General features: G+C 47.2%; 1 protein-coding gene across 1 annotated transcript in view; it reads left to right on the top strand.

Moving 5' to 3' along the window:
• LOC137425473 (RING finger protein 150) overlaps window positions 1–4,261 on the top strand; it is a gene marked incomplete in the record, with an annotated part of 68,647 nt that extends 64,386 nt beyond the window's left edge. Inside the window, 1 exon segment of the mRNA XM_078776708.1 lies at window positions 3,626–4,261. Within this exon segment, the coding sequence (XP_078632834.1) occupies window positions 3,626–3,792 (167 nt within the window).
• Between the last annotated feature and the right edge of the window lie 7,293 nt (window positions 4,262–11,554).

Below are 11,554 nucleotides of genomic sequence, written 5' to 3'. Positions count from 1 at the left end.
GGAGAAGAGTGGGAGGGGGAGAGGGGAGAAGAGGGGGGGATGGGGAGGGGGTGGGAGGGTGAGGGATGGAGGGGGTGGGAGGGAGGAGGGAGGGGGAAAGGGGGAAGTGGGGAGGGGGGAAAGGGGGAAGTGGGGAGGGGGGAAAGGGGGGAGGGGGGAAAGGGGGGAGGGGGGAAGTGGGGAGAGGGAAGAGGAGGGGAGGGGGGAAAGGGGGGAAGTGGGGAGGGGGGGAGGGGGGAAAGGAGGGGGGAGGGGAGGGGGGAAAGGAGGGGGGAGGGGGGAAAGGAGGGGGGAGGGAAGTGGGAAGAGGGGGGGATGAGGAGGGTGAGGGATGGGAGGGGGGGAAGTGGGGAGGGGGGAAAGGGGGGAGGGAAGAGGGGGGATGGGGAGGGTGAGGGATGGGAGGGGGGAGGGGGGACCCGACAGAAGTACCCGACATTGCTGGGCAGGGGAGGGGGGAGGGGAGAAGGGGGGGGGGAGGGGAGAAGGGTGGGGGAGGGGAGAAGGGGGGGGAGAAGGGTGGGGGAGGGGAGAAAGGGGGGGGAGAAGGGTGGGGGAGGGGAGAAGGGGGGGGGAGAAGGGTGGGGGAGGGGAGAAGGGGGGGGGGAGAAGGGTGGGGGAGGGGAGAAGGGTGGGGGAGGGGAGAAGGGTGGGGGAGGGGAGAAAGGGAGGGGGAAGGGGGAGAGGGAGGGGGAAAAGGGAGGGGGAAGGGGAAAAGGGAGGGGGAGGGGGAAAAGGGAGGGGGAGGGGGAAAAGGGGAGGGGGAGGGGGAAAAGGGAGGGTAGGGTGGAGGGGGAAGGGAAGGGGGGAGGGTAGGGTGGAGGGGGAAGGGAAGGGGGAGGGAAGGGGGAGGGAAGGGGGGAGGGGAAGGGGGGAGGGAAGGGGATGGCCAGTCAACAATGACGTTGCAGTTCTCATGGTCGGAGAGCAGCACAACAATCGGACATAGTCCTGCATATTCGCAACAGCACGAAGCGGATTTTGGAGACTCACCGATCCTGTGACGTCCTCCAGTACCGGCGTTGCCGGGCGGGGGAAGGGAGACCCGTACATTCCCAACCCGTACATTCGCCCTCTCGACTCGAGCTCACTCGGACAAAAGCCTCGCACAAATTACACCATGAAGGCCCAATGGTCATGTCTATGCCACAAATCACGGGCGCACTGAATTGAAAATATATAGAACGCTCATACTCCGTCAAAAGTGAAGCCGCCGTGTCGCCATCTTGGTCAGCACGACTCGACCAACTCGCTTCGCGGATCTCGTTTTGTGCGGCAATAAACTGCTCCAATCGGTTACGGAAGGGTTGTGGAAAGACGTTTCACAGCTGCTTCAAAGACATTTAATTCATATCGCACAAAATCGATACAAAACACGATCGCATAAAAGGTGAAAAAACGTGTGACGTGTGACGGGATGGAACATCACGTGATCGCTCTGAGCGAATCAGTCTGGCGGCGGTAATGGAACATCACGTGATCGCTCTGAGTGAATCAGCGAGCTGCTCTGGAACCGGCTGAGATTAGCGGGTACTTCGCTGAAATGCGCTGAGGTAAATATGAATAAAAAATATGGATCGCCAAATATTTTGAGTTCGGCCATGTTCGTCCCAGGCTCAATGGCCATGTCTATGTCAAATATCAAGCACATAAGCCTCTCCGTTTAGGAGTCTATCGGTAACATTACACACACACACACACACACACACACACACACACACACACACACACACACACACACACACACACACACACACACACACACACACACACACACACACACACACACACACACACACACACACACTGTGTTTTATATATATAGATGGTTCATGATCAGGGGTGTGACCTGCTATCACTTGCCAAGCCACTTGGCAAGCGGAGCAAGCGATCAAGGGAGGTGCTTGGCAAGCGGTTACTAACGGAACGCTCCCCTGATATTTGATAGAAACAGCACGTTGATGCAGATTAAGTGCACACCACAACGGTACCTCGAGTTTTCAAGGAGCAACTTCTTTGAGTGATTTATCAGGAACTAAACAAATCGAGCTCTCACCTCTCATTGGCTTATTAGTCCCCTACCGGTGTACACCGGAGGGGACTATAGGTTTGCACGCCGTCCGTCCGTCACACAAAGAACAGTTTTCCGGACTTTTTTTCTAAATGCTTAATGCTAATGATTTCAAACTTGGCACATGGTTTCCTCATGATAAGTTACAGGTCAAGTTCGAACTTCACGACGTTTCGATCATTTTTAACAAAGTTATGGCACTTTGAACTTTGGGAATTCTGATAATTCTGATGATCCTTAACTCAGTGCCATTTTAAGTTTTAAATTCCTTTAAAAATCAATTTCTCTGCAATAATAGGACCGAATGAGATCAAATTTTCACCATATGATGGACTCGGTCTGTAGAATATTTTAATGGTAATTATGAGGTCACGTGGTTCGGCCGCCATATTGTTTTTCGTGAAAACACGAAAACCCCTTTTTCTCTGCAACGGCTGAACAGATCGAGGTCAAACTTTGCAGACATAATCGCATACCCGAGCATGACGTCATGCGTCACATGGTGTCAGAGTTATGACGTTTTTAAGCATGAACCTTTAAAACTGAGCGAGCCCCTCCCTCATTTTTGATCCAATCGAGGGGAAACTTCACAAATCTGTTCAGCATATCAGTCTACTAAAATGTCCTTTTGGAATTTGCGATGGTGCACGTGGTTTGGCAGATATCGTTAATTAAACGAAAAAAAAAAAAAAATGGATATCTCTTGAATCGCTAGTACCTCAGACCGTGAGTTGGTAATAATTTATATAATTCACACAGTGCAATACGTGCAGGCCGCTCCACGGAGCGACCTTGCGACCTTGCGGGCTTGAGGCGTGACACACGTGTCTCTGCATACCTCGGATCAAGTTTGAAAACCAGCATCAACCGTGCATAAATTTGCATATTCGATCATTTTTGACAAAGTTTTGGCCCTTTGAACTTTGGTAGGGGACATGTATTGCAGCGCAATACTCAGAATGCTTGTTTTCTGCTGACTTTCTTTGGTGGTGACGTCCTTTCTCCCTAAATGTAAAAAATAAATACGGTAAATATATATATATATATATATATATATATATATATATATATATATATATATATATATATATATATATATACATATTATTATTACGTGTGTGGGGGTAGGTAATGAAATACCTTAGTCGAGGTAGGATTGTATAGAGAAGTGTGTTCCGAATGTCATGAAGAAGAAACCTCATGTATTTAATTTAGGACCGGATGTCCGTGTAAGCGTTATGCATCTTCATGCGAGGGGTGGCGCTATGTTAATACGTTAGGGCCTATGGATAAATTCCCAGTGTGTAATTGCCCTGGTGATTTTTCCCTTCGTTCTTATGAAGCACACTCGGCTAGCCATGTGACCAGCCCATGATTAAAATAAGAATCGCCGACGGTACCCAAACACTTTATCAGGAACTAAACATTTGTTTGATTTATCAGGATTATCAAACTAAATTTGATTTATCAGGAAGTAAACAAATCGAGCTCTCACCTCTCATTGGCTTATTTTCTGCTGACTTTCTTTGGTGGTGACGTCCTTTCTCCCAGCAGATGAAGAGGAAAGGCTCGTTCGAGACACCAGTCCTGACTCCCATCCTCTGGCAGTAGAGATGAGATTGTCTGACACCACTATGAATTGGGGACGAGAACGAGAGCGGAGATTCTCTCTTGAGCCATTGGGACTCGTGATCAATGCACCATCAGCTGATAGACTTTGAATTCGCACGAAGCAATTTTAGAACGTCTCCCAAAACATTCTTTTCCTGGAAGATGTGAAAAAGAATGATTTGGTATTGCAAAAGTAAATAGGATTGTTTGATGTTTTGTAATTGTCCTATATATAGGTTCTTAAAGAAGAATAACTATTCCAGACTTTGTGACACTTGTCTGCAGAAGAGTTCGTTAGTTACAAATTGTTTTTATTGCTGAAAAAACAAAACAGATGCCTGCATGCATCATTGTTTACAGTGCACAGTTGTTCATTCAACTCCAGCCACACTTATTGTTTTGACTGCAAGTCCAGCCCGTAGCATTTGATCCAAACATTTCGGCGTTTTAGCATTTTCAGTCCTACATTTTTACGCACAGCAGCTTTCAGCAATTGCCTTGTTGTGTGCATACGTCATTGTATATGCTTTTTATATGCCCGTTCTTGTAACTCGGTCAGATTAAATCGGTTTCTTGGAATTCTCGACTCCTTGCTGCACTTGATGCAGGGCCGAAGACTATGGAAAACAAGTTCAAAGAAAGTTTCTGAGGTATTGCCCTACAAACCACTCTTGTGATCAAAACTGTGAAATATTTGTTTACAGCTCTCTTGGCAAACCTTCGAAAGGGAAAATGTTCGTCCATCTTGCCAGGAATTGATGAGGATACTTTGGATGATGGTGGCAAAAGGACAAAGCTCCCTCGGTATTGGCAGTTGTTTGCTCTTGCGTGGCTCAGCTGTGCAGCAACACTCTCCAGACTACTCTCTCCTTTGCTTTTGAGGAAACAACTCTCCCCTTTGCTTCCATATGCTGTTAACCTAAACAGGATAGGTCAAAGGTGGTGCAATTGCCTTGGAGCCATGTCGTCAGTTTGACTCTCGGCCAGACTTTAAACGGTTGCCCAGGTGTCTCACGGGGCAGAGCGTTGTATCAATGTTTGCCATCTGAGAACTGCAGTGGCTTTTGTCGAGAGGAGGTAACTGTTGCCAACGCCCAGGCCAAATTCCAAATTTCTGTCGTTGAGTGGACACTGCAACGGTAGACCTCCACCTCAATGATTAATCGAACCAGCAAGCCAAATTTATAACCGAGTCCCAGTCCATTATGCATTCACTAAATAAATTAATTGTTTCTTCACTAAATACAGTGCATTCAGAAAGTATTCAGACCCCTTCACGTTTTTCACATTTTGTTATGTTGCAGCCTTATGATGAAATCGTTTAAATTCATTTTTCCATCATCAATCTACACTCAATACCCCACAATGACAAAGAGAAAACAGGATTTTAGAAAGTTTTGGGAATTTATTAAAAAGAAAAAACTGAAATATCACATTTACATAAGTATTCATACCCTTTGCAATGACACTTGAAATTTAGCTCAGGTGCCTCCCATTTCTCTTGATCATCTTTGAGATGTTTCTACACCTTGATTGGAGTCCGCCTGTGGTAAATTCAATTGATTGGACATGATTTGGAAAGGCACGCACCTGTCTATATAAGGTCTCACAGCTGACAATGGATATCAGAGCAAAAACCAAGCCATGAGGTCGAAGGAACTGCCTGCAGAGCTCAGAGACAGGATTGTGTCGAGGCACAGATCTGGGGAAGCCGACAAAAAAATTTCTGCTGCATTGAAGGTTCCCAAGAGCACAGTGGCCTCCATAATTCTTAAATGGAAGAAGTTTGAAACAACCAGGACTCTTCCTAGAGCTGGCCACCCGGCCAAGCTGAGCAATCGGGGGAGAAGGGCCTTGGTAAGAGAGGTGACCAAGAACCCGATGGTCACTCTGGCTGAGCTCCAGAGATCCTGTGTGGAGATGGGAGAAACTTCCAGAAGGACAACCATCACTGCAACACTCCACCGATCTGGGCTTTATGGCAGAGTGGCCAGACGGAAGCCTCTCTTCAGTGAAAGACACATGAAAGCCCGCTTGGAGTTTGCAAAAAAGCACCTAAAGGACTCTCAGACTGTGAGAAACAAGATTCTGTGGGCTTTCATGTGTCTTTCACTGAGGAGAGGCTTCCGTCTGGCCACTCTGCCATAAAGCCCAGATCGGTGGAGTGTTGCAGTGATGGTTGTCCTTCTGGAAGTTTCTCCCATCTCCACACAGGATCTCTGGAGCTCAGCCAGAGTGACCATCGGGTTCTTGGTCACCTCTCTTGCCAAGGCCCTCCTCCCCCGATTGCTCAGTTTGGCCGGGCTGCCAGCTCTAGGAAGAGTCCTGGTTGTTCCAAACTTCTTCCATTTAAGAATTATGGAGGCCACTGTGCTCTTGGGAACCTTCAATGCAGCAGAGATTTTTTTTGTAGGCTTCCCCAGATCTGTGCCTCGACACAATCCTGTCTCTGAGCTCTGCAGGCAGTTCCTTCGACCTCATGGCTTGGTTTTTGCTCTGATATGCATTGTCAGCTGTGAGACCTTATGTAGACAGGTGTGGGCCTTTCCAAATCATGTCCAATCAATTGAATTTACCACAGGTGGACTCCAATCAAGGTGTAGAAACATCTCAAAGATGATCAAGAGAAATGGGAGGCACCTGAGCTAAATTTCAAGTGTCATAGCAAAGGGTATGAATACTTATGTAAATGTGATATTTCAATTTTTTCTTTTTAATAAATTTGCAAAACTTTCTAAAATCCTGTTTTCTCTTTGTCATTATGGGGTATTGAGTGTAGATTGATGAGGGAAAAAATGAATTTAAACGATTTCAGCATAAGGTTGCAACATAACAAAATATGAAAAAAGTGAAGGGGTCTGAATACTTTGTGAATGCACTGTAAATCAACATTTTTCTCTTGCAAGACTTTTGTGCCATAGTTTCTGTTGGCCACAGGTTACTAATGTTCCATCATCTCCTCGACATTCCCTAATGCCCTAAACCACTATTCTTTAAAGTTATTTTCTCCCTCCCAATTTTGTCTCTCAAACTAATCCCCCACACACCAAATCCTTTCACGTTCTTACAGTGCTGCCTTTTTTGTCTACAGAATAAGCCCTAGAGAAAATAATGAGATTGATAAGGTATTTTAGAAGGGGACAACTTGAAGAATTCAGCCTCTACAGTGACCAGATATTGTTTTCTGAAAACGTACTTTTTGCAAGCATTATGGAATGACCTAAGATTCCCTTGGGTTGGATTTGCTTTCAGTGAAGAGAAAGCACAGTTGTTGTCAAGAAACATGCTTCACCACAGGAGTGGGTGTACCGGGATCGAGAGGATGGGTATAATCGCTGCAGACGACACAGGTTCAATCCGTGCATGAAAGAAGAATCCCCAGGTGACATCAATGATGGGGGTGGTGGATAGAAGACCAATCCTGAAATGAGAGGACAGATTGCAATCCCTGATAGCTATCCTGAGTGAGCCTCCAAACAACTGAGCTGGAGAAGCTCCCTGTCAACTGCCAGAGAAATGTGGACATTCTCAGGAACATGACCAGATGAACCAATTGTAGCAGCAGAGGAACAGAAGAGGCCAAAGAGAAAGTTGAGCATTACCAACTATATGTATGTATGTATGTATGTATGTATGTATGTATGTATGTATGTATGTATGTATGTATATATGTATATACAGACTTGGCATTTAATATGGAATATTTTTTTTGTGGGGGTGAACTTACTTTTCAAGATGACTTAGAACCAAAAGTTCATTGGAATTATGTTGAAATTATTCTAGATTTTGTTAATGTGACCTTTAAAAGAAACAAAAACCACATTTGACATTTCGAATCAAATAAATTGATCCTTGAAAGTGATGTAAACTGATATCGAACTCAATTCACAGACAGTACTGTGTTAAACTTCTGTACGTTTTCCAGAAGTATCTCTTTATTTTGCACATTAGCCAAAAAAAAATTTCAACAAAAAAAAAGCTAAATTATGACTGGGATTACAGACAGTAAAATTACAGTTCAGTACATCGTGTAACCCCCACGAGCATTCAGGAGAGCACGTACATGTTGAGGCATGCTGTTCGCGAGATTTGCCAAGGTTTGGACAGGAATCGCTTGCCATGCAGTGACAATAGCCTGCTGCAATTCACGCACAGAGGTAGGCTGCTGGTCCAAGTGGTCGATTTGACGCGTTAATTCTGCCCACAAGTTCTCTATTGGATTCATATCCGGGGACATGGCAGGCCACTCCATATGCTCCACACCACGGTCAGCAAGAAAGTGTTGGATCATGCGAGCACGATGAGGCCGTGCATTGTCATCTTGGAGGACAAAGTTTGCTCGAAAGGCTGCACGAGCAAATGGAAGCACTGTTTCTTCCAGAATGACCCTGTACTTGAACTGGTTCAGGTTTCCATTCAGAACAACCAGGTCAGTTTTGCCCCCTGCATGAAAAGCAGCCCAAACGGTCACCCCACCACCTCCAGCTTGGACTCTTGACACTATACAATCTTCGTTGTGGGCTTCATGCACATGTCTGTGCACTCGAACGCGGCCATCTTGACGATAGACCAGAAATCTAGACTCGTCACTGAAGGTCACGTGATTCCAGTGTCCTGGCTGCCATTGACGGTGCTCTCTGGCCCACTGCAATCGGCGCTGGCTGTGTTGTCTGGTCAGGCGTGGCTTTCTCAGGGGACACCTGGCACGATAGCCTGCTTGAACCAGTCGTTGGTTGACTAGCCTTCTGGATACAGGCACATTTGTCAGTTGCTGCCACTCAGCCCTAAGCCGCTTTGCTGACTTGGTCCGGCCATTGCAGACTAACCGGTGCAGCTGGCGATCATCTCTCGTTGTGGTTCTGCGTGGACGTCCTGCCTCGGTATTGGAGTAGGGACACCCCTCTGAGCATTTCGTTTCAGGATCTTTGACACCTGACCTTGAGTGATGCCATACTGCCGAGCAATAGCACACTGTTTCATGCCATAATTTCGTAAAGCCACCACTGCATGACAAACAGCATTGTCAAGTTGACGGACCATCTCCAGAGGAAGCGGCAATAACTTTTGTAGACGTGCAGCAGTTGTTTTCCACTAATACAGAACGCAACAACCCTTATATACCCGATTGTGAAGCCAATCGTCAAATGTACCTGTCCTTACATTTTGTCACGCCACCTGTGATATAATCCTGTTATTGACTTCTTGCTGCGAAAGACAGTGACATGGTTCTTTCAACAAAGACATCACCGAAGGGTAAAATAAACTCACCAGATTGATATACTGAGTTCAGAAATTAAACCCAAGTCAAGAAGAAAAAAAATATTCCATATTAAATGCCAAGTCTGTATATATATATTGTTGGGGATTTGGGAATTGTGTGTGTAATTTGATGGAAATTTTCCCCTTTTGTATGCTGTAAATCTTGTAAATATCACCCTCCAATTGTAAAGATCAAAGGTCGCCCTTAGTTAATCCATCGCACGCACGTAGCAAATCATAGATTCCCTCAGTAGTTATGTCCTTATTAAATGTCAGTATAAGGCTCTGTGGTCCACTAATTAATTGCGTTGCATCAATTAAACAAGATAGATCCCCTTTCATATTCAAAAGCTTTCATTGCCAACTGCATTGGGCGGTTGTCTGCAATTACCGCCATTGAGCATGTGCTCTGTTCGGGGAAGAAAGGCGTGGCACCTCATCGTCATCAAACGTTGGAGTCAGAGAGCCCTTAACCACCAATCAGCACCGCGGTGAGCGAACCGGTAGGTGTGTCCTTGTAGCCCGCGGCTTGATTCCGGGGAGGGCAATAAAAGGAGGAGTGAGGGACTGCTTACGAAGAGACGCGTCAGAGAGAGAACCCGTCACGGAATGCCCCCACGAGATACGAGAGAGAAGGCAGAGGAACCGGTGAAGGGCACGCGACGCAGCGGCACGCAGCAGCTTCAGCCACAGCAGCTTTGGGTTTCCCTTTCAACGGCCGTATTGACCGTGCGGCGAAGGAACGCGCCATGCGAGACCGATCGAGAGGGCGGCGGCTGCTCCCTCCCGGCCCGACCGTGCTTCGGTCCGAGCTGAACCTTCCTCTCCCTCCAGCCAATCCATCTGCAATTCCCCATTCGTGTAAGTCTGATTGTTCGTCTGTCTTTCATGTTGTCTTGGGGTTTATAAGTAAGACTGTATAGTTAAGCTAATGAATTGCACTGTCTCCTGCTCCTTCCATTGCCTTGTAAATCATATTTCCTTTCCTTTCTGCTTGATTTGTGTGTAAATAGTAATAAATCCCTGTTCTTTCTACTTTGTCTTCTTCTTCACATTCGGTCGTTTTAGAGGTTTCCCCATTGAGTATATGTGGCGCGATTTTGGCCAACGTTTAAGGATCGGGTCTCGTTCTGTTCATAGTTCGTGCCGCGGTTGCTAAAACCGCTCGGCAATTAACATCTGTCCGCGGTCGCGAACGGGGTTGCGCACCTGCCTTTCCGGAGGGAGCTGTGCAGCGTCAGGGACCACGTCGGTCAGTCATAAACGAAGGGATTAATCCCCCCTCGATAAGGGGAACAGAGGCCGACGTTGGGTTCCGCAACAATTGGTGTCAGGAGTGGGATTCGGACCTGAAGCGCGCTTAGCGCGCTCAAATTACGAGCGGCCGAAATTTTGTTTAACATCCCAAATTTGAAAATCACGCCATGGATGATCAAGGCGACAGGATGCCGGTGGGGGAATTAGAAGAGGGGTTAGGGGTAACCCAGGACCAGAGGGAGGAAATGGAGGAGGAGAGAAATGAGGATGTGGTTGAGGGGGCTTCAGGTGCACAAAATGGCGCTCTCGCGCACGTGGTTGGGGAGACACAAAATGGCGGCGCGCACGAGGTTGCAGCGGCACCAAATTTCGCCGTGACAGTAGCAGCGCCGCCGGTAAATTTGAACCTCTTCGTGGTGCAAATGGAGGCCCTCATGCTAAAGATGGGTGAGCGATTAGAAAATCAAATAGGGGGATTAAAAACGGATATGGGAAGCCAAATCGGGGGTTTAGACAAAAAAATTGAGGGTTTAGACAACAAATTTGAGGGTTTAGACAACAAATTTGAGGGTTTAGACAACAAATTTGAGGGTTTAGACAATAAATTTGAGGGGCTGGAAGCCAAATGTGAGGGATTAGACAGCAAGGTGGGAGGAGTAGGAAACAGGTTGGGAAGCAAATTTGAGGGATTCGGAAGCAGATTATGGGACAAACTGGGGGGCATAATTGGCCAAGCCAAAAAAATAATGAGGGGTTGGCGAGGGGGCAGGCCGCATATGAAGGAAGGGAAGCGGAGAGGGACAGAGACCGCAGGTTGGGCGAGCAGGTCCCATGGGTGCACGAGGAGGTAACGCGGGTCGAGGAGCACTGGTTGGGCGAAGTGGAGAAAAGCGCGGGTAAAATGACGGGTATAGCGATCGCGACCCGGGGTATGGGGCAGCTGGCGACCGCTGAAGTAGAAGGAATTTTAATAAAGCCAGCGGTCGTTAAAGAAAAAGTCATGGGAATTGAAATTGTAGAGACCGGGGACTTAGAAGAGCAACAATTGGAGGAAGGAATGGAAATTGCTCAAAGTCTGAATACACATCCTGATGCCGTACTTGCTAATCCTTATAAAGATTTGCAGGTGCGCGTGGAGAAAAGGATCCCAAAGGTGAGTCGTGCTGTGTATGGCGCTAAGAGGTTTTTCGGCAGAGTGTTTGGCGCGAAGAGAATTGTCGCGCGATTGGGATCGATATGGCACCCGGGCGTTGGTGAAGGGTCCCGTGTGAGTGGAAATGGCGCGCGTGTGAGGAAAAAGTGTGCGTCAAAGAGGGAGCATGTTATAAAGTGTGGGAGTGATACCGAGTGCGAGCG

This window comes from Myxine glutinosa, chromosome 4, assembly GCF_964187855.1.
Source record: "Myxine glutinosa chromosome 4, kmMyxGlut1.1, whole genome shotgun sequence".
NCBI classification, from domain to species: Eukaryota; Metazoa; Chordata; class Myxini; order Myxiniformes; family Myxinidae; genus Myxine; species Myxine glutinosa.
The sequence above is the reverse complement of the archived record's forward strand: the minus strand, read 5'-3'. Positions and strand labels throughout refer to the sequence as shown.